Here is a 27,625-nt window from a genome sequence, read left to right as displayed (position 1 = left end):
TGACTCCAACAGAGGGGTAGGAGGGTGGGTGGTGGAATGGACATGAACAATACATCTCAAACAACAACAGTTACGAGAAGGTAAGTAACCATTTTTTCTTCTTTAAGTGCTTGTTCACGTCCATTCCACCTTAGGTGGATCACAAGCTTACCTCTGGAGGAGGGTAGGAGTCACGGAACAACTGATTGGAGGACCGCTCTGCCAACTGCTGCATCCTCTCTGGCCTGCTGGTTGACTGCGTAGTGGGTCGTGAAGGTGTGCTCCGAGGACCAGATGGCTGCTCTGCAGATCTCCTGGATCGGGCCCTGTGCCAGGAAAGCCGTGGAAGTCGCTTGCGCCCTGGTTGAGTGGGCTGTGACCGCCGGGGCCGGAACACCTGCGAGCTCATAGCACGCCCGGATGCAGCTTATAATCCAAGACGAGATCTGCGTCAACACCGTGAGGCCTTTCATCCTCTTGGCTACGGCCACGAACAGCTGCATGGATTTAGGAAAGGGCTTGGTACGTTCAAATAGAATGCCAGCGCTCAACGGACATCCAGGGTGTGTAGGCTGCGGTGACTCGGGTCCGTATGGGGTTCTGGAAAAAACACCAGCAGACAAATGTCCTGGCCCAAATGGAATTGCGAGACCACCTTAGGGAGAAACTTGGGGTGCGGTCGGAGCTGCACCTTATCCTTGTGAAACACTGTATATGGTGGCTCAGAGGTGAGAGCCCTCAGCTCAGACACCCTTCTGGCCCAGGTAATGGCCACCAGAAATGCCACCTTCCAGGAAAAGTGGAGGAGAGAGCCGGTAGCGAGGGGCTCGAACGGGGGTCCCATGAGCTTAGAGAGGACCAAGTTAAGGTTCCAAAGAGGGACTGCAGGGCATGAGTACGGAAACATCCTCTCCAATCCTTTAAGGAACCATCCCACCACTGGGAGGGAAAACACCGAGCCACCCAAAAACCCTGGATGGAAGGCGGAGATGGCCACCAGGTGTACTCTGAGTGAGGACGGGGCCAGCCCCTGCTGCTTGAGGTGCAGGAGGTACTTGAGGATGGCTTGCACCGGGGTCTGGCACGGCTGCATCTGTCGGGGCTCACACCAACGTGAGAACCTTTTCCACTTGGCCACATAAGTAGCCCTGGTAGAGGGCTTCCTACTGCCAAGCAGAATCTGCTGCACAGGAAGGGAGCACTGGCTCTCCAAGGCATTTAGCCACAGAGCTTCCATGCTGTCAAGTGTAGTGATTGCAGGTTGGGGTGGAGAAACCACGCGCCGTCCTGCGTGATGAGGTCCCAGTGTAGGGTCAGGACTACTGGGGCCTCCACTGACAGCTCTAGGAACGTTGTGTACCAGTGCTGGCGGTGCCACGCCAGGGCGATGAGGACCACCACTGCCCTGTCCCTGTGTACCTTGAGCAGGACCTTGTGTACCAAGGGGAGCAGAGGAAAAGCATACATCAAGCCCCCTCCCCCCGGGATTGTAAATGCGTCTGTGACTGAGCCCGGGCTGTGGCCCTGGAACTAGCAGAAGTGCGGGCACTGGGTGTTGGCCCTGGTGGCAAACAGGTCTACCCGAGGAAACCCCCACCTGTGGAAGAGCGAAAGTACGATGTCCGCTCTGAGCGTCCACTCGTGCATGCGATATGGACCTGCTGAGGTAGTCCGCCAGCTCGTTTCGCACCCATGGGAGATACGACGCCTAGAGGTGAATGGCGTGGGCTATACAAAAGTCCCAGAGGAGGAGAGCCTCGTGACAAGGCAGCGAGGAACGGACCCCACCCTGCTTGTTTATATAGGACATGGCAGTAGTGTTGTCTGTCAGAACGGTCACGCTGTGACCACTCAGAGTGGCGTGAAAGGTCTGGCAGGCTAGACGGACTACCCTGAGCTCCTTCACATTGATATGGAGCGACCGCTCTGCTCCGGACCACAAGCCCTGAGGTCCCCCAAGTGAGCCCCCCATCTGTGGTCTGACGCGTCCGTCACCAGCGTCAGGTCCGGTTGTGGGGAGGCAAAGGGGATGCCTTCGCAAACCACAGGCTGGGACTGCCACCACAGCAGGGAGTCCAGCACGTCTCTTGGGGCTGTCACTACCAAGTCCAAGGGGTCCCTGCCTGGGCAGTACACCCGAGCGAGCCACGCCTGCAGAGTCCTGAGTCTCAGTCTGGCATGTCTGACCACGTGCGTGCATACTGCCATGTGGCCCAGCAGCCGCAGGCAGCACCTGGCCGTTGCCATTGGAGACTGGTGCAAGGAGGCCACCACTTGCTGGATAGCCCAGAATCAGGACACTGGAATGCTTGCCCTGGCCTGCACCACGTCCAGGGCCGTCCCTATGAATTCCACTTTCTGCATGGGCATGAGAGTGAGCTTGGGGACATTGACCAGGAGCCCTAGCTCACGGAACAATCTCAGGGACACCTCCACGTGGCCCCGCTCTTCGGCTTCAGCTCGACCCCCCAGGAGCCAATTGTCGAGGTACGGGTAAACCCAGATCCCCTGCCTCCGTAAGAAGGCCACCACCAACGCCATGCATTTTGTGAACACCCGTGGGGCCATGGCTAGACCGAATGGGAGAACCGCAAACTGGTAATGTTCTTGGCCCATGGTGAAGCGCAGGAACTGCCGATGTGCTGGGTGGATGGCGAGATGAAAGTATGCGTCCTTCATGTTGAGGGCAGCATACCAGCCTCCCAGATCCAGGGAAGGGTTGATGGTGCCCAGAGAGACCATGCAGAACCGGACCTTGACCAGGAACTTGTTGAGCAGGTCTAAAATGGGATGAAGGCCCCCTTTGGCCTTGGGGATGAGGAAGTACCGGAAGTAGAAACCTTTCCCCCTTAGGCCGTGCGGCACCGCCTCTACTGCCCATGACTCCAGCAACGAGAGAACCTTGCTCTCTGGGAGATGCTCGTGAGAGGGATCCCTGAAGGAGGACGGGGAAGGGAGGTGGGAGGGAGGGAAGGAAGAGAATTGCAGCGAGTACCTGTTCCGTATCATGCGTAAGACCCAATGGTCCGACGTAATGCTGGATCATGCTCAGGAGAAATGGACCAGGCGGTTCAGGAAACAAGGAGACAGATCTGGTGACTGGTTTGGTATGCTGTCCTTGAGCGCACCTTCAAAAGCCTGGTTTAGTGCCCGGCTGGGATTTGTGCTGACCATGGTTCTGACCCGGAGCATTATTGCGCCATTGCCTATTATCCCTGTTATCACCTACGGTAAGGTTCATGCCTATGACGAGGCTGGTACTGGCGCTGAGGCGGAGGCTGCAGCTTAAAGGGCTTCCTCTGCGTCACCAGGGTGTGGATACCCAGCGACTTAAGTGTAGCCCTTGAGTCCTTGAGGTTATGCAGCCGCGCGTCTGTCTGGTCCGAAAAGAGCCCAGACCCTTCAAAGGGAAGGTCCTGAAGCGTACTCTGGACCTCAGATGGCAGGCCTGACTCCTGCAGCCACGCAGAGCGTTTCATGACCACCCCCAATGCGATTGTTCTGGCCGCCGTGTCTGCTGAATCCAGGGAGGCCTGGAGACAGGTCTTAGCTACTGCCTTGCCCTCATATACCAGGGCCGTAAACTCCTGTTGGGAACCTTGCAGGAGGTTGTCCTTAAACTTCCCCACCGCTTCCCAGGAGTTAAAATTATGCCTGTTGAGGATGGCCTGCTGGTTAGCAATCCTCAACTGAAGGCCCCCTGATGAGTACACCTTTCTGCCAAAAAGGTCCAGGCGTTTTGCCTCCTTGGCCTTAGGTGCCAGGGCCTGTTGACCAGGGCGCTCCCTTTCGTTCACCACCGAGACCACCAGGGAGCATGGACTTGGGTGGCAGAACAAGAATTCGTAGCCTTTGACGGGGCAAAGTACTTGCGCTCCACACCTTTGGCCGTTGGAGCGCTGGACGCTGGGGTCTGCCATATAGTCTTATAATTCAATTGGATGGTCTTAATGAGCGGGAGCACTATTCTAGATGGACCTTCAGGGCTCAAAATGTCCACCATGGGGTCCTCCTGCTCAACTGTCTCCTCAGCCTGCAACCCCAAGTTCTGGGTGACCCTACGCAGTAACTCCTGGCGGGCTCTGTGGTCTAAGGGTGGAGGGCCAGACACCGCTGTTCCTGCCACCACCTCATCCGGGGATGACGAGGAGGTTAGCAGCTGCTCAGCCCGCTCTGGCTGGTCCTCCTGCTCCCCTTCTCCCATGGGAGGGGCCTCTGGCTCAGGCTGGGAGACCTCGGGGTGACACCGGAGTTGGTGCTGGTCTCTCTGGTTTATCCTGGGGGGATGCTGGAGGCCTGGATACTGTAGCTTCTGGTGCTGTCGGGCGTCGGTGCGGGGAACGGGACCGCTGCAACGAGTAGCTTGCCCTGGATGGGGCCCCTTGGCACTGTTGATAGGCCCAAGGAGTCCAGAAGGGCCAATGACCTGGCGGCTCCCATTGGGGGTACCACCCCGTCTGAGGGTCCTTGCTGTCTGGAGCACGGTGTGAGTAACTGTAACGGCTGGAGTCGGCGCCGGACTGCAGTGACACTGACTGCAAAGGCCACTGTGGTGCCGATGATCTGTGCTGGCGGGAGGTCAATGAATGGCTCCTAACGGAACGGGAGTGAGACCGGCACCGATATCCCCGGGACCGGCACTGGCGTTCTCAGGACCGGGATCGGCGTCTGCGGGAGTCCTCCAGCAAGGGCCGTCTCAACTCCTCCCAGTGCCAGTCTCTAATCGGTGCCGGAGAGCGTCATGACTCTTCCGTTATTTCCTCGCGCCGACCCACTCCCGGTAATGCGACTTCCTTCTGAGCCGTGGGTAACTGGGAGTCCGCAGAGGCAGAGCTCGCCTGGGACCAACTCCGGAGCAATGCCGGGATGGTGTCCTCTAACGGCACACCATTGCCGGCTTACCCCTCGACGGCACCTGTGGCATCGGTGCCGGAGGATTCTCCCTATACAGGAGGGGGCTCGTTGCCCACAGCTCAATGAGGTCCTTTGCAGACTCAAAGGTGTGAGGCGTGGAGGGCTGATCCATTAAATCCTCGAGCCCATCGTCCGCATTGAGCTCACTTAGGCCTGGGCTCGGTGGGACTTGTGGTGCTCAAGCCACAGATGCCAGCGCCGGTACAGTGGCCTTCCCACTCTTATTGGTGCTTCTATGTGGGGAACATCTGCGCCTTCCTTTTGGCTGCGCCATGGAGGACGAGTGGTGCCAGGGCCTAGTCTGGTGCTCTGGGGCCGACAGCTTTCAGTATTTAGCCGGTGCCGGGTCTCCCGACGGCTCCGGGACACTACGCACTGAGGAACCTGGAGCCGGCGTCAGGCGCTCCAGGCCCAGTGGCTGCAATGCGGCTTCCATCAACAACTGCTTTAAACAAACAACAACTGCAATGCGGCTTCCAACAACAACTGCTTTCTTTGTTCTTGGCTTGAACGCCTTGCAAATCTTACACGGCTCAGTTTGATGTTCTTCCCCCTGGCAACGTAGACACGAGCCGTGGGGTCACTAACTGGCATAGGCCTGCAGCACGTGGCACAAGCCTTCACCCCGTGGGCCTGGAGCGGGTGCTGGAAACCTCCAAGCACCTAATCATTTAAGTGTCCAGAACAAAGGTATGCTAACTAACTGATAACAGCTATCTATGAGAAAGGCTAAAGGATTGCTCTCATCCGAGAGAGAGGTTGTTCCAACGCTGCCACGGACGGCAAGAAGGAACCGGAGGGGGTCGGGCGGCAGGGGTATATATGCATGGCGCAGTGGCGCCACTCCCGGCGGGGCCTGCTAAGGGGAAAAGTTTCCAACACTCATGCACGCGACGCGGGCTCACCTAATGTGGAATGGACATGAATAAGCACTCGAAGAAGAATTGAAGTTTACAGTAGCCAGTTTCTTTGGCCTTCAAAATATTCTCGCTAACAATACAAACCGGACAAAGAATTTGCTCGCTGTAAGTTTCTCAAGTCTTCCTGTCAAACATTCAAATGTTTACAAGAAGGTTTAGTTCCAAATGATTATGTGCTGAGAAAGTAACAGGTTTATTTTGATCCAATTTAAGTCTGTTCATTTCAGTTATCGACTTGCATCTGAATGCACTAGTATATTAAACCTGTGTTCTGAACCTAAAGGCTATTCAGTTGTCTACATGGGATAAGTTAGCAGTCTTGGTCCAGTTCCTAGTGGACACAATCAAAACTGACACCATTGTTTCAAGTCTCAGCAGAAGTGCCAAGAATTTAATATATATGGAGATTGAATTGGTCTGATATGTATGCCACAGTCCAGGAACATTGAGAGTGGCATCATGAGAAACCTTACAATGCAACTGTTCGTGTTGTATTTGCACTACATTTGAGAGACTACTTTCTCCAACATATGTTAAATCTGGTACTTTCCACAGCATTATATTCAGTTTAACAGAGTTTACTTAACCTAATAAAGCCAGTGTTCACTTATTTAAGATGTAGCACAATAAAATGTACAAATAAAGTCAATTCGAATATTTATCATAGCAATTTTAATGATACAATAAAAAGCTACTGAGGCTTTCAGATTTTTATTTTATTGTGGTTTTATATGTAGATATAAAACCTGCAAAGCACTTTAAAAGAATATCACTCTTCTTGTGTCATACATAAAACTAGTTTCATACTGTGCTTCTGAAAGTCTAGTGTGCATTTTGTTCTGTTTATTTTACAAATGGCACATTCAACTTTAAAAGTGGGAGCATGAGTTTCTATTGACTGCAATCCATCATTGCATCCAAAGCAAGAGGTTTCCTTATGATTAAGTTAAAGTGTGAGTGCATTGTGTAATAAACAGTAGCAGTCTGGTCATTTAATCTCAACTCAGCATACAATAAAATAAACAGTTGTGCTTCACAAATTTGAATCCTGTGATATAAACATCAGTTTTCCTTCTTTTTGTAATACCCCAAAGGTTAATTACTGCTTGAAATGAACACTTCCAAACAGGCACGATTGTTTTAACCTTGCTCTGCCCAAGGCTTCTGTTTTCTTTTAAGACTGGTCTGACATACAAGACACATTAAGGCACAAGTGGGCAGTACAAACAACAAATGAATACAACTATCCATGAAACTCACGTTCTCTTCCACAAATACTAAAATATGTACCGATTAAGATAAATTTCTTTTTAAAAATGAAATACACCATTTTGTTATGAAACTCCTATACAAAATTTTAAAATTTACACCATCTGAGCTGCCAAAGAGTAAAAATGTATCCATTTTCCACATAAAACTATATTTCTCACCAGCATATCTAACAACTGGGAAGAAGATACCCCAGCACTTAGGAAAAATCATATTTCCCCACATGTAAGACAAAAATATGGCACTACCTATACAGTAGTGTACTCTATTTATTAAAAACAAACTAAACTATTAAAAGTACAATATTGATTTGTAGATTATTGGTTCAATGCCTGGCTGAGATAAGGCACTTTCTTCCAGTGATCAGCACCTTCCACATACAAGGAGATGATGAATCAGGTTCTGGTTAAAAACAAAGGGGTCTGAATGACGTCCCAGAAGACGACAGGAACATTTCAACAGCAGGGGAAGACACAGGAGGTAAAACCTGGAGATGTAACTCTACACAGAAGTGGTCACTCTGTCAATGGCATTAGTGACCTCGTTTTTGTTTGAATCCAGTCCTTTAGCAGCATTCATATCATTCCGTAAATTCTCCACTGTCTTTTTCATGTTCTTTAACTCTCCAGGATGTGGAGTGGCTCGCCTTAGAAGTGTTCTCTAAAAACAAACAGTGGAGTAAACGGTTTTGCTTTTGTCTTTTTGAACCACACACACTTTCAAGGTTTTAGCATTTAATACCAAATATTAGCTATAACATGATTTTTAAAAATCATAATGTTAATTTCAAGATATGTTAATTTCATAGCTGCTTGTTGATGAAGTCAGTGAAAGAGGTCTTTTGGGGGGGGGGGAGAACAGACTCTGGGCACATAATTTTCCTAATCTGCCCTATTAATTTGAAATCCACATCAAAAGAAGTTCCCAGATGTGTGTTTGTGTGTTTGTTTGGGGGGGGTGGAGGGGGTCATGAAAAAACTATATGGGATTTTCAAAACCGCTGAAGTGATTTAGGAATTAATTCCATTAACCAAACAAAACAGATGCTTTTGAAAAAATCCCACAACACCTCTCTGTGATGTCTCTCTATATGGTCAAGTAAATGTCTGTGTGATGTTCTACTCTCCTTCCATCATCAAGACATGGATTAGATTATGTTTTGCCAAATAGACACTGAACTTGGAGGGAAAGAGAGGGAACATAACAGTTTATTTTCAGTAATTCTGTACCATCTGCTAGAGAAGGATATGTCCTTATGTTGGAATATGTGCAAGGAAAGTTGACAAAAGCTAAATGGAAAGATAATTTACTGGCATAATTTGAATAACCAGTGAATTAGCTTTTAATTTTCTTTTTAAAAAAATCTATACCACATTAAGTATAACAGCATGAGTGTGTGTGCAGGTGCATATGTATATAATTTTTAAAAATAAGTATTTTGTGTACTATTTACATTATTACAGTAGCATTAGTGAACTATAAGGGGCATACATTGGGAATTAACGACTAGCTGAATAAAACACTTTTTTGATTAGATCACAAAATGATTTACATACATATTTTTTTTCCAGTATCAAAAGTCGACTGCTTCAGGGCAGTCTGTAAATCCCCAAGTAATGTCCTGTACTTGAATTTTTAATAGTGTTTCAAAGTGCCTGCTGTTCCGAGTTCATTACAAGTGGTTCAATAAGAAGAGGTAGAAGTTTTAAGAGTTTAGTTAAAGATTCTTATTTCACAACTTTATGTGGTTCAGTTATGAAAAGTGACACCTTATTCAAAACGCAGTTCTGCTGCGTGCTGCCCCAGTCACATATGCTGCCTTCAGTGACCAAATTTAGTTTTACTACTTTTTACTCCAGTTAGCCCTGCACAAATGACACAACTGAAGAAAAGTAAACTAGATTATATTCCCCCTTGTGTATTCACAAAAGTTGCTTACTAAGTTTCCATCAGCTACCCCTGTGGAAACCAATACGAGGCAATCACAGCTGGCACAGATGTCAGGGGGACTAATCTGATCTGCTAAACCCTTTACTCCTGGTTCTGAGAAGGACAGACCCTAGCTTGTCAGATCCCTCGTTCAGTTTACAGAGCAGGTAGTAAGGAAAAAATATATCTGTACACTTGTAAAATGAGCATATTTGATATGCAAGTGATTGTTAAAAATACTGTCTGTTTCAAAGTCACTCTTCAGAATAAAGCCATACTGCTAGCATGTCTGGAGTGTTATAATTAAGATGTTCTTGAGAGAGTACAGATCTGAAAATCCCCATGTTTGGAGATTTTTTAGATTTGTGTTTTGATGCAGGCTCACTTCAAATTAGGCTGAAGGCGAAGACATCAGCATGCCTCCGAAAATGTGCATGCAAAATTGGTACTATCAGCAAGTTTTGAGAGACATTTAGGAGTCTGCGGAAAGTTCTTTTGGCGCTAAAAGTCTCAATATTTACAAGTAGCTGCTGTTAGTGAAGCAAAGCCATTACAAAAGAATGCTTTATTTCAAAGACCACCTCAAATTTTTTATTTCCAGGGAGTATGAAATGACCATTTAATGGAGGTCTCATAAGTACAGTGACAGATGCTCCCAATAGCCCTTCTTCATTTGAGTTGGAAACAGCATGCACCAATGTGCCACATGCCATCTGATTATGGACACTATGTTGGTATCAATACATATGGTCATGAGATGAAGGAGGGGTAATGAAAGTGGGGGAAAAGACAAACATGATAGTGGGGGTAGAAAACTCAATGTGGACGAATGTCGGAGTGTAATAACTCAAAGTTACTGCCTAAAGGACATAGAGTCCAAGGCTTACACCTTCCACAGAGCAGAAGAAGACCCTACTCCTATCCTGCTTTTGGAAAACTGGAAGGAACCATCCTAAAAAAATAAAGAAAAAACAGACTAAAATTTTCACAGTAAGAGAGTCTTGTTTTAGCAGAACTGAAAGTTGTATTTGATTTAAGCAGATAAACAATACCAAATTTAAAAAGCCTTTTTAAACTACTATAAAACCAATGTTTAACAGCTCTGCTATAAACATAGAAAGTCTGCTACTACTGTTAGAAACTTGGAATGTTTAAGGCAAGATGTAGACAGTTCAAACACTTTTTACTCTTTTGCATTTTAGTCACTACTTGTGTAATAGCGTATGTTTGAGAAACGTACCATTTCATTATCCTCTTCATCTTTTTCATCATCTAAAAAGCGGATTGAACTGATTCTGTTTACTGCACGCTCATTCCAGGTTTCATCTGACATTTCAGTTACCAAGCTCTCAAATGCACCACATCGGGGCAGGTTATCTGTTATAATGGAAACAAACAAAGCTGAACCTTCTCAAGAAAGAACATGTTAACATATATTATGAGGACTTTGGGGTTTAATTAATTTCATTTTGCAGGGTTTGTTTTTAGTAATTTTTAACTTTTATGTAGATGTCCAAAAATTGGGTGGGTTTTGGGGCTCTTTGTATATAATATACATTACTAATTACATTACTTGTTACACTGTATCCTACTGTAACAAGTAATCTCTTGGTAATGTTACCTCGTGCACTTTAACTTAGTACTGTTTCAAACAGCACAACATTAAAATGCACTGGGGAACCTTTAGTGCACACCACCACCTCTATACAGGCCAGTTAATGTGCAACATGTTAGTGAATTTTAGACATCACACCCTTGTCTGCATTAGTATTCCATATAGACAAGCCCTTAAGTACAAGTAACCATTTCTGGCATTTTTCCAGTGAAACATTCATTTTTTTGTATTGAGGGTGTTATCAGCTAAAACTGAAAATTAGAAGCCCTAATTATGACCTACTCATCCCATGCAAAAATTCTACTGACCACTCACTTAGTCAAGCAATTTTATTTTTGACAGAAGAGAAAGCAGTTTTTCCATTATCAAGCATTCATCACGAAGGAATATGTAGAGTGTATGTGTTTGGTTAAAACTATAGTTTTGGATTAACTATCTGGCTAAGAAATGAGCCAAAAGGTTTGTAGCTAATCAACAGGCAACAATACAACATTTATCAACTCTCTGTCATTGGCTGACATGATGTCATGTTAAACAAGTGGATGAGACAGTGGCTGGTAATCCAAGAAGCTGGACCCACTACACTTATTTTGTTTACGTCAGGACTATGGTCTTGTGTGCCACCCAGTTTCCTACTGTGACAAAGTTCCTGCTCTATCTTGGTGGGTCTTGCGCTTATTGGTGGATTTGCTCGCCTTGGAGCTTCACGGCAGCCCTCAGCTTGGCCGTTTTTCTGAATTCACAGTCCAGGTCGACTCCTCCTGTGTCTGACCAGGAGTTGGGAGGATTTGGGGGGAACCTGGGCCCGCCCCTCTACTCCGGGTTCCAGCCCAGGGCCCTGTGGAATGCAGCTGTCTAGAATGCCTCCTGGAACAGCTGTGAGACAGCTACAACTCCCCGGGCTACTTCCCCATGGCCTCCTCCCAACACCTTCTTTATCCTCACCATAGGACCTTCCTCCTGGTGTCTGATAATGCTTATACACCTCAGTCCTCCAACAGTCCGCGTTCTCACTCTCAGCTCCAAGTGTCTCTTGCTCCCAGCTCCTCACACCACAAACTGAAGTGAGCTCCTTTTTAAAACTCAGGTGCCCTGAGTAGCCTGCCTTAATTGATTCTAGCAGCTTCTTGATTGGCTGCAGGTGTTCTAATCAGGCTGTCTCAATTGTCTCCAGAAGGTTCCCGATTGTTCTGGAACCTTCCCTGTTACCTTACCCAGGGAAAAGGGACCTACTTAGCCTGGGGCTAATATATCTGCCTTCTATTACTCTCCTATAGCCATCTGGTCCGACCCTATCACACTACCTATCAGTGACACCCCTCCTCCCCCCCCAAGAGTAGCATGCCTAAACCCCCTTCTCTAACCAGGCTATCTAGGTTCCACTCTTGCCACCCCCAAGCTTTCAAAAATCAGCCAGGTTCTCAAAAATCATGACATGGCTTTTTTGAAAATCATGATTTTTAAGCCAAACAAATAAAATCTTGGTGCTTTTTATTTGCCTTCTGGTTTGAGATTTTAGGATTCAGATTTTCAATCTTTGTCTCTGAAACTATGGGCACTAAAGGGTTAGGGGTTTTTTGGTTTTTGTTTTTAAATTAAATAGATTCTCATGTAATCCACGTGCCTCTTGGAGTTGGCCTTTAAGACAGACACCAAATATAGAGAATCACAATAAAATTGTGAGAACCGACAACACTGAGCAATCACCACAGTATCTGAGTACCAATAAATAGCTGTTACTTTTGTGGGCATATCTGACCCTTCAGATATTGGGTTGCCACAGAAGTTCTAAAGACTCAACTGAGCCCCGAAGGGACTAGTTACACATGAGGGAACAAAGCAAAAGAGTTCGTAATTTAACTGACCCCACCAATCCCTCACCTATTCTTTTAAGACTGAAATACCAAGTTACTGCACAGTATTTACATTTGAGAGAAAGCCTGTTGACCCCTTTTTGACAGAATGGCGACATTCTAGGGATGATAATGCCTATTTTTTATGACATCTGCTATTAACTCACCTGGATTTTTCGAGTCAAAACTCAATCTTCAGCTTCCAACTCTGTTCCATAGCCACATACACAAGATTGAAAAACATATATCCACTTTGTACACATGTGCTTCACTACCGAGCTCTCATGGATTTGGGGGGTAAGAAGATAATTATGCTTGCTTACTTTGTATTTTCGTTAAATAAATTCACACTTATATAACTGATGTAGAGGGGAGGTAAATCAATTTACTTAACAACTTACCCACTGGAGTTAAAATCTTTTGAGACAGTGAATAGTGAAAGGCAGAAGAGAAGCTCTTTAAAGGTGAACAACGAAAATGTTATCCGTTACCAAATATTAACTGTTTTTGTTATGTTTTTTTAAACAAAAGCTAAATAAACTAAAGATAAACTAAAGCTTTTTGTACAATGCTGGGGGGGAAAGATTCCAGACAGTAGATTTTTAAGATGACAGTTCTGCTGTACGTGGAAATGATTTTCAAAGTATACCATACCTTGGCAACTGGGCTCAGAAGGCATTTGAGGAAGTAAAACACATGTTAAAATTTTCTCTCCTGTTTCAGGGTCTGTGTCAGTCTGGAACATCAGCAAAGGTTGGGACTGGTTATCAGACAACCACAAAGCCTTCAGCTTCAAGGAAGTCAGTGACAGAGGAAGATGTATCAGCCTAATTTAAAAAGAAATGGAAAGTCTGAAATTTCAGGCCAGTTTCTAAGAGACTTAATAAATCAACCTGCCCAACTGGGCAGCGAACCAGTTGCACACCTGCATATGGTTTGATTTCAAGTAAAAATAAAGATGACTCAGCGAACTGGCTAACCATCTCACTTTATACCTTGTGCCAGGCCTGTTCTACTCAGCTGTTTCTCATTATGCTTAGATGTAATTTGGAGCAGGGAATGTCTTTTCATTGTGTGTGTACAGTGCTCACCATAATGGGGCCCTGGTTCAGGCCTCTACTTGTGCAACAATATAAACAACAAATAAATGAATCCAAAACACCACTGCATGACATGAGATCTGTAAGCCCAGTTTTTATGCTGATAAAAAAGTATAACCTCTGTTGTCTTAACATTTATATGATTAACCTGATTATCAAACTTCCCATTTAGAAGGATCAGCTGGCATTAATGAGTCAATTCACCAGACTTCACCTGAAGCCAAGATCTCTTTGTTTTAATTTAAAGTCAGAAGAACATGAAGTGAAAAAGTTAGACTTTTCTGTTCCTGGCTGAAGAAAACCTGAAAGTCATGATTGGAATCCTATATTTTTATGTGTATTTGTCACAAAGGTAGTTTTGACACACATACGTATTGGCAGGGTTTGGAATTACATTTGGCCAGAGAGCAGGAACATATTGCCAATTTCAAAGTATTGTGAAATTCGAGTATAAGCTTTTTTTGCTGCTTCATTCTAAGACATCAAATCTACATGTCTTGACTGAGTATGAAGCAAAACCAGCATGGTAACAGGACACTATAAAATATCTCTCACCTGTTTCCAGCTACATCCAGGACATGCAGTTCAGTGGCTTGTGAAATCTCAGAGGGAATTCGAGATAATCTGTTGTCACGCACAGAAAAGACATTAAGACTGCAGCACCCCCCAATCTATATTAAAAAGAGAGGAAAACTATTTTTGTTGCAGAACCATATTGTAAGAAAGGCATGTCACATAGATTGCACAAGATGTCACAGCACATTCAAATTATAATGGCTTCAAGTCACAGACTGCAAATTAATAATATTAATGAGATAACAGATCTCTAGACAGTCTCTTTTAGTACTTTCATGAACAATAAGCTTGTAAAACTATAAAGTTCATTATTTAGAAACAAAGAGGTCAAGATTCTGCCTCACCTGTTCCTGCCTTCTGCTGCACAACCAATTATCTCAGCTGCACAGGTCATCTGTATGCGTCTCCCAGCAAATGTTAGTTTTTACCCCTCAACTTTTTCTAACCTTATATTTCAGCATTAACATTCTTGGATTGTTTTTGTACCTCACCAAGCACAACAGAGCTCTGGGCAATATAAAATGTTAAATAAGCCAGTCAGCTCTTAACGTTTGTTGAGATTGCGGTCACTAGAGTCAGCAACTAGCAACAGTGTGAGACAAAGTAATAAACATCTTACAAATAAATGTCTTTGGTATAGCTCAAACAGTGACACCATTGTTTTATTAGAAGTTTCCAAAACTCATCCCTTCTTTCCCATACAAGCTGCCCAATATACTCTAATATCCTCTGCCTCCAGCCTTTTTCCAAATGTGATCATTTAACTCCCTCCATCCTGCCAACTAAGCTTACCTCATCCACAGCACTCCACATGGGTAATATATCCTCTGTTCATCACAGATACAAGTTTCTACACCCGGACTTTGATGCAAAATATATTTTCACATAAAATGCATAGTTAAAAATAGCATTAAATTGGTAAAATCCAGCTTCAATGACCTTTGCTCTGGATGGCAACTACTGATAACAAGAGTACTGAGGTTATTGAATTCACCCAGCAGAAAGCTTCTTCAAGCAATTCACTGGTTGTTCTCCTTCAGATGAGAACCTTACTTACCTTGGGTCTGCTAATCTTATATATGTTCACAAAACAAAGAACAAAAATCCCTCTTACTTAAAAGTATATTTCTTTCCCCTTAATCCATGTATTAGGCCAAAATATCAGAAGCCTTTTGAAACTTTCAGATCAAGTTGATTTAAAACCTGACTGCATTAGTAAAAGCAGAAGCTACAGATGTGGATCCTAGTCTAAAAAGTAAGACTCTTTCTACACATATATACACACACACAATTTAAGTAGTTTAATAATATTTTATTATTCAATTAATTAATATTCCCTCTCTCAAGTGAACCAATATATAATTGATATTATCCAGGATGCCTCCCCTTTAGCAGCTTTCTCTCCAACATGAAATGTTTTCTATTGTCAGCAACATCACCAATGCCACTCTCTTGCTAAAAGAGTAGGCTCCTTTGTAAAGCAATATGGTTCTTTCATTACAAACAACATTCAAAGTTCTTAAAATCCTTGATTACGGATCTTCAAATTACTTGTGTTAGTACCAACTAGCTATCAGAGCAAGCTCTACCTTGGCCAAAGCTAGAAATTAATAATCAAAAATCCATCTAAAATTAAGCTGTGTGTTGTCTCCAAACAAAATAATATGTTTTGATCATATGCATTTAACCCACTACTCCCTTTCTCCTGGGTTAATAAAGGTTTTAACATATTGGATTAAAAAACCCTAACCAAAACAAAAACATCCACCACCTTCATCTACATTTACATATATTTTCATGGACAAATGCAGTATTTAACTATACTAGAAATTGGCATTGAAAGCATAAGCAAAAATGTTAAAATTACAATTCTTCTGCTAATTACTTTATTTCACCACCTCTTTGCAGCATCAAGTGACCACTCACTCAAATTGTTAATTAAGTTGTCTTGACAAATTCACAGCATTTGAGGTGCCATCTAGAAAAAAAAATCAAATCTATTCAGTGTCTAATTGGTGCATCTAATATGAGGAGCTGTGAGGACAACAGCTACAGTTAGTGAATGTTAGATGAGCTGGCAAGTGATGACTCACCATACACAAAGTGTTTGTTTTTCTATGAATGAAGTTTGAGTAATTCAATCTTGGGAGCATGAGGATCTGAACAATTTTGCCAGACAAACAGAAAAAGCCATGCAGCCCTGTTGGGATACCCCACTAAGCTGAAAATTTCTATACTTTGACAATGAAGAATGTGCAGTGGAGCCAGCTGGTTTGAGTCATCATGCATTTAAAGCACTTAAATGAGAGATAATAGAGCAACTGTGGACTGAATAATATTTAAAAGGTTACAAGTTTACCTGACTCAATTTTCCAAGCAGCTAACAATTAAGAAAACACAAGAGACATTCATTTGATTTATTCTTCATCATCTGTACTGGATGGACCATACTATGCTAAAAATGGAGATAAAACATAAATCCCATCTCCCCTAAAGAGCTGCCAAAATTCACATGTGGCTGCTGCTACCTCAATTACTTTAACATGAACTATTCATCAGAACATAGTCTAATAATAAACTCACAAGTCCAGACCATTTGTATTTCAAAATAAAAAATTACACAGACAAAATACTGGAAGCTGTTTATGAAACAATGTTCTTCCATGGGGGAGATAGCATATATTGAGCAATTAACGTTAAGGGAAAACTTTATGACAGGATAAATGAATCATTTGGAAGATAAGCGTTTGCTACTATTTCAAGAAAAGAATGCATCCACCCAGCATTGTAGGAAGACACCAGGACCGAAACACAAAAGCCATTGAGGTAGACTGCATGTACTAAACAGCATATTGAAAGAAAAATATGTCACTGTGACCACTATGAAGTAATGCAATACCAGAACACTGTACTTTACTTGGCTGCACGTCATTAATTGACAAAGAGCCAGGGACTCAGGCCATGCTTTTGTTGGTTTGGCAACATCTATTATGCACAATTTCAAACACATATTCAAACCATTACATGTATACTAAACATACAACAGTTCAGCCCTCATTCCACAAAACGTTTAAGCACATACTTAACTTTAAATATGGACTTCACTGATTTTAATGGGCCTACTCATCCGAGGAAAGTGCACACTTCAGTGCCCTATTGAATTGGGGCTGCTTAAAGTGAGGACATTTTTTAAACTGTCTTTACTAAACTATATGCCATGGAAAGTGCTGATACACAACCAATTTCAAAGTATAGTCTACACACAACTAAACATAACGTAAGAAAATATATCTTAGTACGATACAAAAACAAGTTTCTAGGTCTGTTACAACAGCCTTGCATACCAGCCATGTTATATCACGTGTCTGTTTTCCTTTAAAAATTAAAAAAAATAAATAAAAACAAACAAATAAAATCAACCCAGCTGGTCAGATGGCAATTTGTAAGGTTGAATTACATATGTTTAAAATAAGATATCAGAGCCCTACAATTGATAGTTATGCAGTCTACATCTGATAATTGAAAGAAAATTAAGTGTTTAGGATTTAGAAAAATTACATACAAATCATGCACATGCTTATTATTTACATTAAAATGCAAGTGTTCTCGAAAATACACTTCATTGGATAACACGGAAACTCTTCCCTTGGCTTTTTTGGTACAATTTTTTGGTTTTCCTAAGTCTGACTGCTCTTCCAGCAGTGACTGCTCTTCCCTTATCCCACTGTGAATGACCCTTAAACCTCAGACATGGGTGATTCTTTCTACTTCCATGGTTTCAGCTCTCATCTCTATGCGGATAATTCAGCTCAGCCCACCACTGATCTTTCCATCTCTGCCAAACTGCACATTGCCATTTCTCTCCAATGTCTTCTACCAGATGATATTTCACCATTAATTAAAAGCGTAACATGATTGAAGCAAAGCTCTATCTTTTCACACAAAATTCTCCCACTCTTCCTCCTTTCCCGGTCGGTCAATACCACCATCCTTCACCTCACAACTTGGGGATCATCATCTGCAACTCTTATCTCATTCTCAACATATGTCCATGTCTTGCCATGTGTTCCTCCACAATAACGTTCTCTCACCCATGCCCTGATCATTTCCAGTCTTGATTCTTGCAGCCTCTCACTTTCTTGATAACCATGACACCCACTACCTATCCATCCCAAATACAGCCACACCACTTCCTCTTTTGACTTTTCATGTCTCCAGTGGCTCTCTCATACCCTATTGCATCATGGACTCTGATTTTATCCTTTAAGGCCCTGCATCACTCACCTTTTCTTGTTCATTTACTGAATTTTTTTTGTGCTACTCCTCTGCAAATTTTGCAAACCTCAAGGCTCCATCTGTCTGCTTCTTGTCCTCCCCACTCCTCCCTGGCAACTTGGTATGCCCTTCTTGAAATGGTCTGCAAAGCCAGTACCCTCTCCTCATTTATCCTTCCTGGAGGCTCACTTCTTTTCTTTTGAACAATACAGCAGGGGTAAATTATAGTCATATCAGTTGGGACAGTTTAAAAAGAGATGGAAATAACATGACATGACTCTTACTACCTTTGTTACTTTGCTTGAATGCTGTATCCTTCATCCTAGTCAGTGTATCATCTCTAAATGACTAAACTCTTTGAGGTAGTGCTGCAATATCTACTGAATCTTTTAAAGGAACCAAGGATATCTGGTAGTTGCTTGGTTTCAGAGTAGCACCGTGTTAGTCTGTATTCACAAAAAGAAAAGGAGGACTTGTGGCACCTTGGAGACTAACAAATTTATTTGAGCATAAGCTTTCGTGAGCTACAGCTCACTTCATCGGATGCATTCAGTGGAAAATACAGTGAGGAGATTTATATACACACACAACATGAAACAATGGGTGTTACCATACACACTGTAAGGAGAGTGAGCTATTACCAGCAGGAGAGCGGGAGTGGGAAAGAAAACCTTTTGCAGTGATAATCAAGGTGGGCCATTTCCAGCAGTTAACAAGAACGTCTGAAGAACAGTGGGGTGGGGGGATAAACATGGGGAAATAGTTTTACTTTGTGTAATGACACATCCACTCCCAGTCTCTATTCAAGCCTAAGTTAATTGTATCCAGTTTGCAAATTCATTCCAATTCAGCAGTCTCTCGCTGTAAGGAGAGTGATCACTTTAGATAAGCTATTACCAGCAGGAGAGTGGGGTGGGAGGAGGTATTGTTTCATGGTCTCTGTGTATATAATGTCTTCTGCAGTTTCCACAGTATGCATCCGATGAAGTGAGCTGTAGCTCACGAAAGCTTATGCTCAAATAAATTTGTTAGTCTCTAAGGTGCCACAAGTCCTCCTTTTCTTTTTGCGAATACAGACTAACACGACTGTTACTCTGAAACCTGTCGTTGGAGTCTGTTTTTGAAGTCTTTTTATTGTAATATTGCGACTTTTACGTTAGAGATCGAGTGACCAGAGAGATTGAAGTGTTCTCCGACTGGTTTATGAATGTTATAATTCTTGACATCTAATTTGTGTCCATTTATTCTTTTACATAGAGACTGTCCAGTCTGACCAATGTACATGGCAGAGGGACATTGCTGGCACATGATGACATATATCAGATTGGTAGATGTGCAGGTGAACGAGCCTCTGATAGTGTGGCTGATGTGATTAGGCCCTATGATGGTGTCCCCTGAATAGATATGTGGGCACAGTTGGCAACGGGCTTTGTTGCAAGGATAGGTTCCTGGTTAGTGGTTCTGTGGTGTGGTGTGTGGTTGCTGGTGAGTATTTGCTTCAGGTTGGGGGGCTGTCTGTAGGCAAGGACTGGCCTGTCTCCCAAGATTTGTGAGAGTGATGGCTTGTCTTTCAGGATAGGTTGTAGATCCTTGATGATGCGCTGGAGAGGTTTTAGCTGGGGGCTGAAGGTGACGGCTAGTGGCGTTCTGATATTTTCTTTGTTGGGTCTGTCCTGTAGTAGGTGACTTCTGGGTACTCTTCTGGCTCTGCCAATCTGTTTCTTCACTTCCGCAGGTGGGTACTGTAGTTGTAAGAATGCTTGATAGAGATCTTGTAGGAGTTTGTCTCTGTCTGAGGGATTGGAGCAAATGCGGTTGTATCGCAGAGCTTGGCTGTAGACAATGGATCATGTGGTGTGGTCTGGGTGAAAGCTGGAGGCATGCAGGTAGGCATAGCGGTCAGTAGGTTTCCGGTATAGGGTGGTGTTTATGTGACCATCACTTATTAGCACCGTAGTGTCCAGGAAGTAGATCTCTTGTGTGGACTGGTCCAGGCTGAGGTTGATGGTGGGATGGAAATTGTTGAAATCATGGTGGAATTCCTCAAGGGCTTCTTTTCCATGGCTCCAGACGATGAAGATGTCATCAATATAGCGCAAGTAGAGTAGGGGCATTAGGGGACGAGAGCTGAGGAAGCGTTGTTGTAAGTCAGCCATAAAAATGTTGGCATACTGTGGGGACATGCGGGTACCCATAGCAGTGCTGCTGGTTTAAGGGCAGCATGGCCTCGAGTGCTGCCATGGCTGGGAAAGGGGAGTGAGCTGAAGAGCAGTGCAAGAGGAAAAGGTGGGCTTCAACTGCAAATTCTGACAAATCATGTAGAGGGAGTCCTGGCTTCAGCTGCCCCAAATTCACTTTCTCTCTTGCCAGTCTCATAAATTCGAGGTGGCTGTGGCTGAAGGGTTAAACTCTACAATTCCAGTTTATGAAATTAAGAAATAATTGAAACTGAATGATGTAAAACTAAAGGCCTTAAAGTAAACACATAACTGTTACCCAAACGAATCCACAGATTCACACCGGAGGTTTTACTTGTTTTGTTATTATTACAGTTGTCTGGAAAATAGGAATCCCTTCCCACAAAAAAATTTATGTTTTTGGAACAAATTTTAATCCCAAACTGGGAAGGAAAAGTCAAAACTGAGAAATATTTCAAGGGAAGGGATTTAAAAAAAAAACAAACAAAACAAATAAAAAAAGCTATTTTGGGAGACTCTGAACAGCATTTTCCAGCTTCCCAGTGAAACTGACATAAGCCTTCCAGCCTGGCTGTCAGAGTTCAGTGCACACAGCAGCTGGATGGCTGGGGGAAGGCAGAAAGAGAAACTGACAAGAGCCTTCAACAGGGAAACTGTCATTTTGATTTCTCCCCCCAAGGGAAAACTGAAGTTTTCCCAGGAAAAATATTGATTTTGCAAAATGGATATTTTCAGTCAGACAGACAATCATTCCAACAAAATTTTTTTGACCAGCTCTACTTATTATGCCAGGTAGTTCTCTGTGTCAGATTTCTGCAGATGTAGGCTCATTAATGAGCACGTAATTACACAATTTAGGATACTTTGAAGTATCCTAAACAGGTGGTTCAGCACACTAGTTTCGCTCATGTTCTAACCGCAGGATGCGATTTAAGATTAGAGTTAGTCACCGAGCAGGTCTTTCAAGTTTAAAGGAATAAACCATTTGTGATCATGAACAAGTTTAAACAAACTTCCTGAAGTTAGAGTTTTGCCACTAGGTTCTATGAGAGCAGAATCATCTTCAAAATACGAATACTGAATACATAACTTGTCAAGCGACTGGAGTATCTGGCAGCCATTCAGTCTTTAACATTTTCACATGATGAATTGCCATCAGGTTCAGAAGAACCTTTGAACCAGAAAGCATCTAAAGAATTATGATGCTAAAGGTTCAGAATAATCTTGAACCATACCATAATTATGTAATAAGGTGTCAATGTCACCTTACTGCAGTAGGGAAAGACTGGTTTTACAAGTGTGTATAGGTATAAGTACATAAATACTTGTTTCACAGGTTTACCCAAATCCCACACCTAAAATAAAGTTTTATTCATACAATTCATAGTTCTGTCAGAGCACTATATTTCATTAAAACAAACAGTTTCTGATATCACAAGTACAAGTTATATCTCTGCTGCAGGGAGACATTCTAGGGGGCCGGAAGGGGAAGAACACATGTGTGTTTAGCAGCTCACACTTGACTACTGACATTTAGAGGTCAGAGACCACCATCTTCCCAATGCCATCCCGACAGCCACCTTGAGTTCAATACACAGAGGGACCAAGTCACCAACGGCAGCTTTTTTAAGTGAACGTTCAGACCTCCTTGCTTAACTTCTGTATCAAAATCAGCTTGAGATGGGAATAAATGGGAAAGTGGTAATGAACACAGTACAATCTCACTATTAAGTAGTCACAAGCAGGGTTCTTCCCTTCTCTTACCAAGAAGAGTGAATGAAAAGGTCTTCAATATTTGTAACATTGTTTTGTTCAGTAGGGAAATGGACACAATCTTCAGCAAAAGACCAAGCGAATCTCCTCCATGATGAGATTCATCACTGGAGTCATGATCAACATCATCAGTATCCTTGAAGACACTCCTGAGCCTGGGTTGTTTGCATGGCCCATACTGCATGTGCCATACCACCTACGAGGCTGGTCAGACTCCTTTTTTCTTTTAGAATTGTAGAACATATGAATCTCCATTCATTCCCCTCCCCGCCCCCCATCCACTTTAACATCATGAATTTGTGCCACAAATAAGAAAAAAAACCTTACGTTTTGCTTAAAGCTAGTGTTTGTGGTTAAGACGGGTACTATACCAAGGGAACTGAACTGTTAATTACCCCAAGCACACACAGCATGAGCAGCACAGCAAGCTTCTCCACATGACCCCACGAGTGTTCCATAAGTCTTTTTTGGGGGGAGCAGAATCCAAAAAGGCATTCGTGTTGGCCTGTCTAAGCACAAAGAACTGAGGCAGCCACAGATGCTAATTCACAGCAGTTAGGCTGTGGTTTCTGTGACATGTTATTTATGAAAGCAAGTGAAGCAAATGCAATCTACCATGTGGATCCAAGAGTGTAATTTATTTTCCATTTGCTACCATTACCAACTCTGAATTCAAACCACTGACTTTGAGGTGAAAGGCTATAATAGCAATGTGTAATAGAAAGTAACAGACTGCATTTCCTGAAGTTTCAAGGGCTAGCAAATCATGTACAAAGCAAATGCACTTAAGCAGAGTTAGTGTTCCAGAGCATTTTGTTAGTGGTGAAGACATAGATATAAGATTAAAGCCTATCATTCTGATTATAGTGAGCACTAAAACACACAAAAAACCTCGGAAATGTTTAGATAAAAAGCTAATTAAGTGCACACTGCTTTGTAAAGGTGACTATTAAGGGGTTACACATTTTGTAGCTTCTGTAGGCTGAATGCACTGTGCACCCCAAGGTCTCATTTCCTTCCTCCATCCCCACCCCTGTTCCCTGCATGCCACCCTCCCATCCCCCTCTATTTCAGGGACTCCCAGCAACTCCTTCCACTCCCATCCCGTCTGCCACTGCCAGGGGGCTGTGTATGCCCCATTCTCCCCCCAGGCAGAGGCACAGTATGGCCCACCCATGACATTCATCCCTTCCCTCCTTGCCCTCCCTAATGGCATTTCCCACTATGCCCAGATCTCTGTGTGGCTCCCTCATTCCCCCTAGCCAGGTCTAGCTTGTCTCACCCCACTCCAGGGTCTGTGGTCCCCCCTTCTCCACTCACCATCTCGGTTTCCCCTGATTCCACACCCACATGCTCAGTTTCCTTCCCACCCCAGGGCCCTAGCTTCCCTCATCACCATTACTCCCATCTTGTAGGTTCCTGATTTGGCCCCCATCCACCCACTTCCTTCAGCCCTATTACCAAATTCACTTCCCCTCCCACACTTATCTCACAATCCCTGCCTGCCCCCCGCAACTCTTTTTCCAGGTTCCTATTTCTCCCCCTAACCCCAACTTCCCCATCCACCCCAGGTCTCTGTTTCCATCACCACCACAGTCCCACCCTGGCTGCTTCCCATGACCCCACTCCAGGTTGCTCTTCCCCTCTGCAGGTCCTTATTCCTCCCCTCTCCTTTCCCCAACAAACTATCCCTGTAAGGCTCTTATTTCTGCGAGTTCAGACTACAATCTCCCCTTGCAGCAAGCTTAGCTGTTACCTCTAATATGGGTAGGCAGCAGCAGGGGGTAGCAAAGAGGAATTAACACACTGAATCAGTAGCACAGATGGCATTAGAATTCAGGCCACTTAACTCTCTGTCCCATGCTTTAATCACATCACACTGGCTCTCTCTATTATACTCCCTGCCAACCCCAGCAATACCAACCTTTCCAGGTTTTACTGATGAGCTAGACCAACTTCTCAGACCACCATTACATTTAATCCTATTCTACCTTTGTTTTGCTTCATACACTGCTTAAATTGAGCAAGAAGCCCCAGTGATCACAGCTATAAAACTAGGGTATCGCTAAGCTTAGTATTACACAAATCACTGCTTTAGGTCTGGCTGTTTGATGACACAAGCAGCCTGTAGAGACTTTCATAAAACAAAGATCCCAAAATTGCAGAACCCCAAATAATTTCTTCTCTCTCTCTCTCTCTCTCTCTCTCTCATATTAAAAAAAAACCAAAACAACAAAAAAAACCCCACCACCCATGTGCTTTCCAACCACAACTTTAAAGATCAGAATTTCTTGTGGTATCGTCATTCTACCTGCAGAAAAAATTACACCTTGGTTTAAGTGCACTGAGTTATAAGCAGACCTTAAAAACCTGTCTTCAAGTAGTGGTGGGTCTGACATGTACTATCAGATAGTTTCTAAGAAACTATTTAGGTTTTGGACCTCTTGTTCCATTATACCAGCCACTCACTAGCAGCCAAACCGCCTCTACTTTTGTCCAGGCCTCTGCAATCCTATAGACAAAGCCTTGGTCATAGCCTGTTAGGTAGGAATATTTTCTAGTAATTTAAGTAGAACAAAAGCTGCTTACTACTTCCTACAAGCACCGATATTCACCATTTTTGTTTGTAACAGACTATCTATAATAATGCATATCTATAATCATAATGGTTGACTGCACACAACATACCTCTTTGGGCAAAGATATTAATTTGTTTCTGTCAACATTCAAATTGTTCAGCTTCTTTAGTTTTCCAATGCTCTTCGGCAATTTCTGTTTCAATAGAAAGTGACACATGAACAAGCTTTCTATTATCACAATGTCAAACAAAACTTTACCTCACTTTGAATAGGATCTAGGAGACAGCCCTTTTTGTAATAAAAAAGTTTACATATAAAGGACTAATTCTATTCATAGTCACAACTGTGCAACTCCACTGATTTCAGTGGCGTTCCAGAGTTGTAACTGAGACAGAATTGGCCTGCTTGTTTCAGCTTCTAACCAAACTGCACTCCTTACTTTATCTTTGTACTAAAATGACCATATACACAAGGTAGAAGATACATTATTTAAGTGTCCTTTTGAAGGCAGTTTTGAAGAAGTGGAAAAACAAATAAGTTCCCGCTATAACTAAGGGATTGTCTACACCACGCAGCTTTTAGCGACAAGGCTGTGTTGACACAGCCTTGTTGCTAAAAGTCAGGGTGTGTAAACACCCTTTGTCAGCACTTTTGCCAACAAAATACTTCAAGCCCTGCAAGCGGCTTTAGCTTTGTCGGCAGGAGAGTGCTCCTGCCGACAAAGCCACGTTCACACTGCCACTTGCGTGGGCAAAACTTTTGCCTTTTGTGTGTGGGCTTTTTTAAGTACCTGAGAAAGACAAAAGTTGTGTCAACAACTTTGCAGTGTAGACACCCTAAACCTCAGATTTTATTTTCATTCAACACGTGTAGCATTAAATCACTGGCTGAAACAACTGATTAACAAAGCAGGGAGTGACACAAAGAGCAACCACATAGCAGTGGGGCCTGCAATTTGACTCCACCATTATTTATCAAGATATGCACAGCACTAGTTGGCATCAAAGGGGAGCTTTGTCTACGCAGAGAGCTATTCCCAATTTAAATTCACATGTGGATGCTCTACTCTGAAATAAGAGCATCAACACACCAAATTGAATCAGGAAGTTAATTCATTTTAAATTCATGCTCCATCTTATTCCTACACAATGTTCATGTGTAGACAAACCCAAAGTAAAAGCTTCCTACACAACAGGCTCTCCAATTCTCTTATTAGTCATGGAAGACTTTAAAATGAATATGTACGTGAATAAATCTTCCCTTCATGTCAAGTCAGATCCTTCAGCGGTTAGAGGTAAAAGACAAGGGAATCTGTTTAGCTAGATACAGTATAAACTTTGGCTGCCAGTTTCAGACATCATCTACTTCCCCTGTATGAGACTGTAGCGGGGTGGCTACCCTGCTCCTAAAATAGAAGGGGTTAAAAGCAGCCCCGGAGAAGGCTATGGCTGGGGATGGCTGATTGGGGAAACAGCCGCAGCTGGGCCATGCCCCAATCAGGCCCCAGCTGGCCTGTATAAAAAGGCTGTGAGCCAGAGGCCCAAGGAGTCTCTCTCAGGCTGGGAGAGAGCAGGGCCTGGCTGCCTGCCTGACAGGGTACTGGGAGTGAAGGAGGGCTGGGGAAGAAGCATGTTGAGCGGGGCGCTCCAGGCTCGCAACTCCCCAGGCTGTAGGGCCTGGTCCAAGGCCCATAGAGGTACTGGGAGGCAGAGGAAGGCAAAAGGTCCGAACCCCCTTGCCTATGATGAGTGGCCTTTACGCTGCAGTCTGCCCCAGGGAGCAGGGGCTTGGTGATGACTGGCAGTAACCCAGACTGAGGCAAGGTGCGGATAGTGGGTTGGGGGTTCCCCAGGAATGGGAGACCCAGAGGTAGACTGTGGGGATAATGCCAGGGGGCAGAACCCAGAGAAAGGGGCACCGGGGTCTGTGAGGTACATGGGGGCCAGAGCTGTGCGGATCACCGGCCTGCAGAGAGCGCTCCATGCTCGAAAGAGCTAATTTCCCAATGACCAGCAGGAGGCTGCAGGGGTGGGTCTGCTCCTTTACAGAGACTCAGTATGAATTCTCACTGGGGACACCGTGGCACGGACAAAGACATTAGGTTACTTCTTGTATTTATACAGGCTCCCGTGCCATCTGCTTCTGGATTACAAGTGCTCAGTTGAGCTCGTTGAGGCAAAACAAAATATCCTCTTGCTATCCAACACACAGAGGATAAACAATTCTTACTATATCTAAAAGAATCCTGAACTTTTCACTTACCCAAAAAGGTGCAGGCAGGGAAGCAAGCTCCTATTACTATACTCAGGTTATTCCTTGCCGTTCAATAAGCTCTGCTAACTCAACTAAAAGATGTATATAATAGGGCTGTCAAGCAATTAAAAAATTAATAGTGATTAATCAAACTGTTAAACAATAATAGAATATCATTTATTTAAATATTTTGGATGTTTTCTACATTTTCAAATATATTGATTTCAATTAGAACACAGAATACAGTGTAAAGTGCTCCCTTTATATTTATTTTTGATTACAGGTATTTGGACTGTAAAAAACAAGAGATCTAGTATTTTTCAATTCACCTCATACAAGTACTGTAGTGCAATCTCTTTATCATGAAAGTTGAACTTACAAATGTAGAATTA

At 43.7% G+C, this 27,625-nt stretch overlaps 1 protein-coding gene across 6 annotated transcripts in view; it reads right to left on the bottom strand.

Annotated features, from left to right (window-relative positions):
* LRRC1 (leucine rich repeat containing 1) overlaps window positions 1-27,625 on the bottom strand; it is a 177,661-nt gene that overhangs the window by 56,252 nt on the left and 93,784 nt on the right. For 2 of the 6 annotated variants that reach the window (XM_048845272.2, XM_048845274.2), the window contains exons 10-14: window positions 25,090-25,173; window positions 16,515-16,535; window positions 14,135-14,250; window positions 13,134-13,306; window positions 10,252-10,388 (exon numbers count right to left, since the gene is read on the bottom strand). In XM_048845272.2, coding sequence (XP_048701229.1) covers window positions 10,252-10,388; window positions 13,134-13,306; window positions 14,135-14,250; window positions 16,515-16,535; window positions 25,090-25,173 — 531 coding nt within the window. Of the gene's footprint in view, window positions 1-6,508; window positions 7,743-10,251; window positions 10,389-13,133; window positions 13,307-14,134; window positions 14,251-16,514; window positions 16,536-25,089; window positions 25,174-27,625 lie in introns of those variants that run through there. The other 4 variants (XM_048845277.2, XM_048845278.2, XM_048845273.2 and 1 more) reach the window with 4 other exon arrangements.

Source organism: Caretta caretta, chromosome 3 (genome assembly GCF_965140235.1).
Source record: "Caretta caretta isolate rCarCar2 chromosome 3, rCarCar1.hap1, whole genome shotgun sequence".
NCBI lineage: Eukaryota > Metazoa > Chordata > Testudines > Cheloniidae > Caretta > Caretta caretta.
The sequence above is the reverse complement of the archived record's forward strand: the minus strand, read 5'-3'. Positions and strand labels throughout refer to the sequence as shown.